The 7,656-nt window shown below is 39.9% G+C and overlaps 1 protein-coding gene across 1 annotated transcript in view; it reads left to right on the top strand.

The window, feature by feature from the left end:
- The window catches only part of SLC10A6 (solute carrier family 10 member 6), a 470,481-nt gene extending 468,307 nt beyond the window's left edge, over window positions 1-2,174 (top strand). Inside the window, exon 6 of the mRNA XM_044079817.1 lies at window positions 1,528-2,174. Coding sequence (XP_043935752.1) covers window positions 1,528-1,763 — 236 coding nt within the window. The 3' untranslated portion in view covers window positions 1,764-2,174. The remainder of the gene's footprint in view (window positions 1-1,527) is intronic.
- The last annotated feature ends 5,482 nt before the right edge of the window (window positions 2,175-7,656 follow it).

Raw genomic sequence — 7,656 nt, forward strand, 5'->3', positions numbered from 1 at the left:
TGGCCCAAAAGGATAAAATGTGTTTTGTGGGATGGAGTACAACCAATGCCTAGAACAAATAATGCCCCTGAATAGTAGATAAAAACAATATTTTAATTGAATTAAAAATAATAAAAATCCGGAAGTAATAAAAAAAGTAGAGCTAAGCACTTTCATCCATTCTCTTTAAGGACTTCATCAGAACGAAATCAAACCCAACATCACATACTTTATATACCAAAATTGAGTTACTAATTAATGAATAATCTAATTGCCACTAAACAAATTGGTTGATAAGATAAAAACAAAAATGACTATACTTTAACTTTTAAAAAACATCAGTTATTTAAAGGGACCACACATTAATTAACATAGTTATAAAAGCCATTATTGTTAAAATGTCACTACCAACAAAACAATTTAAGCAATCATTTAAGGAATTATCACAGGTTTGCATTGTCAATAAACAGTAAATAACAAAACACCATAAATACTAGTGCACAAACTATATTACTACCAAAAATGTTATACTATGATATAAAATTATATTATAAAGTAATGTTATAAAAATAGTATTGTATTGCGTTGTAAAAAAGTGTGCACTGTAATTCAACACAATACCAAATCAAACCTTGAATTTTCTGAAAATCTTGCACAAATCCCAACTTCGCTGCTCATATTTTTAATACAAGTATTATGGAGACAGCTTCACTTAACCCAAGGGGGTATAGTAGCATCAAGCCTAATCTGCCAAAGTAATTTGCCTCCCACACTGACATTTTCCCTTTCTGGATGATATGAACCCAACAGCACTAAATAAAAAACAAAGATAAGAAACCCCAGTGGGGCACTTTTCTGAAATGCAGCTTGGTAACCAGCACAGCAGAAGGGCATTCAGACAACATTCAATGATGGTGTTCAGGCTAGCGGCAAAGAATTTCTGAGTTTTTGCATCCATGCATCAATTTTATGCCCTATGTCTGCATGAGGAGCATATATGTGACGTACAGTGCTTATAAGTACTAAAGGCTTTGGTATACTGGCCAGACGTTGGGCTATCCTTGCCAAGAAATCCCCTAGGTTATGAATACTCCAACAGTGATATGGAAGGGCATCTACTTCAGACTCTGAAGCAGGATGGGTTTGGCTGCACATGCCCAGTTTCTGTGCATTCAGATCGATGATATTAATAATTTCCTGCACTAGGCTACATAATCGAATTTTGGAAAAAAAATGTATTTTCTGCCTAAAACAATATGCTGAAATGGTCTAGCAAGACACCATAAAAACTTTGGTTTGTTGGAACTATACTTCATTTTGTATAATTATGTATTACTGTTGCTACTCAACACAATCTGATAAGTTAACACTCAGCATGCATATTAAACTTTGTACTTTTGTACTGTGGTGTCATTAAGACACATTTAGAAGTTTCTGCAAAACAGCAAAGGGCTAAATTATTTTTTAGATTTGTTTGGTTACTTAAAATTAACATATTAGCATTCTACAAGAAAATGTGAAGAAACAATAACATTTTTCTCTATACAGTTGTAAAGATAAGCAAAAGGATATGTCAGAAAAAATTACAGGACCATTCAGAAGATTCGCCTGTCTGTGAGGATGTTGCTGATACAATGCCAAGTGGAAACATTCTCAATGGTGCTATCAACCCAGGCTTTGCATACAGTCCATCACAAGAGATATCTTCCTGTGTTACAGTAAAATATACAAATACTACTGACATTACCCAGAAGGACAAGGAAACAGAGGATGCCCATTTATGATAATGCTGAAACATTTCCTGTTAAGTTCAAATGAGAGTTGTGTTGGCATTTGAGTATGTAACATTTATATTATATATACCGACTGACTGTAACTTAGACACAGTACAGTATGAAAACAAATGACTGAAAATGGTGCTGTATACTTATATTACAGAATGTAAGAAGTATATTCTAGTAGTAATGAGGTCTGTTTTAAACAAGAAATGTTTTTTTATAGCCACAAGAGTCATGATCTTTCATGTTGCATCCATAGACTACAGATCAAAGCTGGTTAATTGTAAAGATCTAAATGAGTCAAAGTCCAAGGAATATCTTACCCAGCAGAAAAAAAGATCATTCTGGCTTACTACCAGTGCTTTTTTGTTTGTTTTAATTTATAATTTTCTAGAATAAAATGTTTAGAGAGACACACACACACATATATATATTGTATATGTTCTGTTCTTGCTGACATTATCCTAATATTAAAAATAGTTGTGTTTTATTTACATAACCAGAATCTACTAAAATATAAAGACTATTACAAAATGTGTTGTTTCCCCATCATTAGTGCTTGTAGCAATTTAAACTTGTTTTCATTAAAACAATAGCTAGACATAGAGGGTATTCATAAAGATTTGCAATGCTGTGGCACACTTCTAAATATCAAAGATGTCATGTTGTGATGTGGCCTGATGCTGCTTATATAATAAGATTGACATATTGTCAGTATTCTGGGTAAGGGGCTAAATAGTAAATTACAGCAGCCACAAAATGGAACTGTAGTGAAGTGACTGCAATACAGTTGGTCATGTGACTAACATGACAAGAACAGTATGGTGGCATGCCCAAGGCTATGCATGTTCACACCCACAAAAAACACAGAGGACTAGAAATGTGCCAACTCAGTCATATACATGGGGAGGAAAGGGGAAAAGTAGAAAAGGTGCAAGATAAAACAGAGGAACATAGATAAGGCTAACAATAGGTGGGGGAAGAAAGCATGTTTTTTGGAAGATAAGATCATTTTACTTTTTTGAAGCATAGATGAGGAGAACAAGCATCTTGTGTGGGAAGGAAACAGGGAGTAGTAGAAAGGATAGCAGGGACTAGCAAACAAAAATGTATACAAAAACAGAAAGGGGTGACAGGGACACAGAAAAAGAGAACAGGGAGGATGCAGTCATACAAATGGTGGCATGGAAGACTGGATTACAAACAGGATAGGTGGAGTGACACATAAAGAAGGGGGGACATGTTAGGGGATATGGCAGGTTACAGAGAGCCTGTATGACCAGCCCATGATTGATAGTATGCAGATGCCAGTCACCTCTATGGATAACATCATGAGAAGGTTCTAGATTTATCAACCCAATGATTGGAGATAAGTGATTGTGCAACAAAAACTTTAAGAGAAAAAATACAATACATTAGTGTGTATGTATATAGCAAGTAAGATTTCAACTGCACATAACAGGAATGGACATAATATATAGACCCCACTGCCTGGACAGCATGTAGGATCTTAGACAGGCCTCCCTGGTGAAGGTTATTTCCATGACTGTAAAATAAAACAGATGCAATTCAGTACAGTATGACCCTCCCAGCAGAAGGCAAAGAAACCCAACAGATAACTAGAAAAAAATAACACAGACAAAACCTAAATACAGTTCCTACTGTAAAATTCTGGTATATTGTCCCTAACCTCTGTTTCTGACTGGCAGAACTGGTTGGGATGGTGCCTCCACAGGTCACTGCAACAGTTTTTGCAGTGCTTGCCAGAGTAGGTAATGCCAGTGGCATCACTCACTGCCCTGTTAAGCCACGCACCAGTATTATAAAATAGGCTATTATAAAGGCCTGGCAGGCACTAATGATAACCCCTGTGTGTCAGGTACCCTGCTGAACCCAGTGCATGATGAGGCCATGTCCACTCTATAGATCTGAATGAGAAGCAAAATAGTAATCCTCTGCACACATCTGCATTCATGGACACCATGCAATGCACATCTTCAGGCAGCAATATTGTACTGTGAAAAGTATCAGTATCACAGAGTGATGGCACTATGGACTTCAAAGTGTCCTTACATGACCATAATGTTAACATGCCCTACTATCCTTGGAATGAGCAGGAACCATCAATGTATTTCTGCACTGCAATAAGCATACATGATACATGGAAGCAACAAGGACAGATAGGAAATAGTAGATTGGGTAAACTAACATTTCATAATGGCATTCTTGGCTGGCAGGCTTGCCATGCCAGAGAACATTGCAGAATGACATAACAGGTTAATGTTCAGCCAGGATGGTGAAACATTTTACTTAGAACATAGTACAAGATCATGACAAGTTACTGCCCAGCTGGGGTGTTGTGGGGAGGGGGGACCTACCTTGACAGAGAATGTAGTTTAAGGGCAAGAGAACTTACTCTCCAACTGTCTGAGCAGAAAACATAGTGCAAGGGAATAACATGTTACTGTCTAGCTAGGGGTTCACATTGTGCAAGGCATCCTGCAGAAGAAGCAATGCTTCCTGTGCATAGATCACAGCATAGTGATATGTAGAGAGGGAGTTGAGAGGCACAGGATGTGTACAGTACCACTAGACTTCAGTAAAGTGTAGCAAGAAGGTGGGCAGTAGTAATGTCCTGTACAGAACAAAGTGAGAATGATTACTGTACAAGAACAGATAGGTGCATTGCCATCAAATGAAGGAAAAGAGACAGTGCTGAGACATAGGGTCTGCCAAGGACATTCATATGCATGCATGTGCACGTACGTACACAAGCACACACAGACACACACACACGCACACACACACACACACACACACACACACACACACACACACACACACACACACACACACACAAGACAAACACGGTGGCCATTGCCTGTAACCCACAGATGTACATGTCTTATCATGGACCCAAGAGAAAGGCAGGGGTTGAAAAAGTGCAGTGCCCAGAAGACAGACGTGTTCCTGCAGGCCCAATGCAAATATAGCAAGTGAATCTTCAAAAAGTTAAATCCAACAAGGCTTTCTTGGGCCATTTGTAGCAAGGATTGGCACAGAGCATCAGTGACATGACACTATATGTAATGACCAGGGTATAAGGTGCTTTTGGTACTTGGAGGAACCTTCGATGTTTTTAAACATAGAGGATTGGTTGTCTGCTGCTGTATTCAAAATGGTCCCTTGGTTTGCTTAACTCTCACCTTTGCTGCTGTTGGACCTAGCCACAATCAGATGTTAACTCCAGTAGAAATATGTGGATAACCACTTCTTTAAGTCTTGAACCCATCATTCTAAAGATTGTTTCACTTTTCAGCCTGCAAACTAATTCTTTAAAAAGGAATACAAGCCTTATATTATTTCTTGTAAGACTGTTTTTAATCAATGGTTAGGACAGCATATGTATAGTCACCAAGGAGCTCTCTCAGTTGTCCTAGTCTGCTCTTGTGCACTGAGGTGCACCTGCATCTTAATTTTATCCACCCATCAGCAAAGGAGGTCAGGCTTGTGTCAACTCATGGCACTCTAGTGGTGATGGAAATACCAGTAGCACAGGTTTCAGCCTTGGCCAAACTATTCTAGACATAACCCTTCTGCAGGAGTCTCTGGCTGTACTGTTATGGAGGATATCCAAGAAAATATTGGATCCCTCACAACCCACATCTATGCCCTGAAAGAAGAAGTAATCTCACCTTCTCCAGCCATAATTTCTCATCTCAATGATCTCAGAGAAAATGGCAGTTTGGCTGATAGAGATCAGGTGTAGTGATCATTTCAGTTTAGCTTGGGTGAGTTTACAGTCACAGGATATCCAGCCCTGGTTAACAAATACAAACAAATAAATATATAAATAAATAAAAGACAGGTGGTGCAGGAACATTGACTTATACTTCTGCCATCAAATCATATGCAGAAGATGTAGTGTGTCCTCCAATGATGAGCACTGTTGACAGTGCCATTATGTCATCTGATAGTGCCCTGTATACATTGCCGTCACTGTCAGCAGCACGTGACATGCTGACCTCAGGTATATGCTGACATGTTGTTCTGGTCCCACAAGTAGAAACTATAAAAGCATAAATACAGCATACTTGTGGCAGTGCTGGAACGTATGTCCCACTCCTCAAATCCATGGCACACAGACTGGTACAGCCACTTATGTGAATAGCATATGGGCACACACATGTGCTTGATGCAGGTTGTCACTGTTGCAGACGTGATGTACCTGCAGAAGTGATATGCATAGGTGTTCTCAATATCCCTTCTCACGTGTCAGTAAACAACTTAAACCTGCAATTTTGTTACTCCCCTAGTACACCCGATATAGATATTTAAGCAGTCATCACCAATGCAGCTCCCACATCCAGGCCACCATCACCATGTCTGGTTCTGGAAAGCCTTGTCAGTTTGATTTTGATCCAAGATAGACATGCTATATGTACGTAGGGCATGCAGTAACACATCTGTGTATTCAGTTGTGAACTTTTCCATATTGCTGTTCTCCTGGGCCCATGACAAGACATGTACACTCATAGGATACACATGCCAGTCACTTTGTGTGAACATCGCTGTCCTTGATGGATCCCTAAGACACAGCACTGCCCTTCCATCTGATATCCATATACCTTCCTGCTATTGCATCATGACCATTCCTACCATGTCCCATGCATGCAGCAGCAATCGACAAGTTACCACTGCCCACCTTCTTACAGCACTGTGCTGATATCCATTAGTGCTGTGTACAGCCTATGCCTGTCAATTCCCTCTTTACATATGGATAAATGGACATTACCTGCCATGTCATTGTGTTGTGTTCTCTGCCATGTTAAAACCCCATCTAAGTTGGACATTACCCTGTCATGCCCTTCTACAATGTTCTTTGCCATGGTGACCCCCCCATTCCAGCTGGATTATTAACCTGTCATGCCCCTCTACAATGTTATTTGCCATAGTGAGATCCCCATCCCAGCTGGACATTAACCTTTCATGTTTTTGTGCTATGTTAGCTCACCCAATTTACTGTTCATAGGTTCATAGGTAGGTACTAGGCTATCGGCCCAAGGGCCTAAGTAAGCCTAGCCAACAAGATTCCCTGGCTTACGCCACCCAAGAAAGTTAATTTCCTGTGCCCCTGTTGAGCAGAGCCACAGAAGTGATCCCTGGGGTGTATTTCCTATTTTCCATCCACTCATCAAGATTTCTCTTGAAGAATGCTAATGAGTAACTTTGCTTGACATAGATGGGTAGCTTGTTCCAAAGTATACAAAGTCTCTGGGACAGGAATCTATCCCTCCAGCACGTCCTGTGTATTGTGGTGACAAAGTTTAGGTCCCTAGAGCATGTAGCTCAGAGGGACTGGGATTTCTTTAGATGTAGCATGTCCAACAGCTCTGAGTTTAACATAGCTTTATATGTTAGGCAGAGATCTCCTAGGAGTAGGTGATATGCTACAGAGTAAAGCTGGAGTTTTTTGAGATGGTCAGTGTAGGGCATCTATTTGGAGCTAGTAATCCTTTTTGTGAGGTACTTCTGTGGCCTTTCCTAGCTGCTACAGATGCCTTGTGAGGTACATTCCAAAAGGGGCTCTGTACTCTATAATGGGTCTAATGAGTGCTGAGTAGAGGGGAACAATGACCTCTTTTTTCCTGTATGAACCCTTTTGTGATGAGGTGTGCCACATAGAAGGATTTCCTGACTACTGTGGTGATATCTTTATCAAAGGAGAGACTACTGTCCACCTGGGTCCCAAGGTCTCTTATCACACATTCAGTGTTAAGTAGACTGCCATTTATGTGGTAGTTCATGGGTACAGAGTTTTTACCAAAGGGGATGACAATGCACTTTTGGCATTGAGCTTGAGGCCATGCCTCTGACACCAGGTATCTGTCTCAGTGAG

The sequence above is a fragment of the Protopterus annectens genome, chromosome 8.part0 (genome assembly GCF_019279795.1).
Source record: "Protopterus annectens isolate FY-2018-M chromosome 8.part0, PAN1.0, whole genome shotgun sequence".
In the NCBI taxonomy this organism is placed as follows: domain Eukaryota; kingdom Metazoa; phylum Chordata; order Ceratodontiformes; family Protopteridae; genus Protopterus; species Protopterus annectens.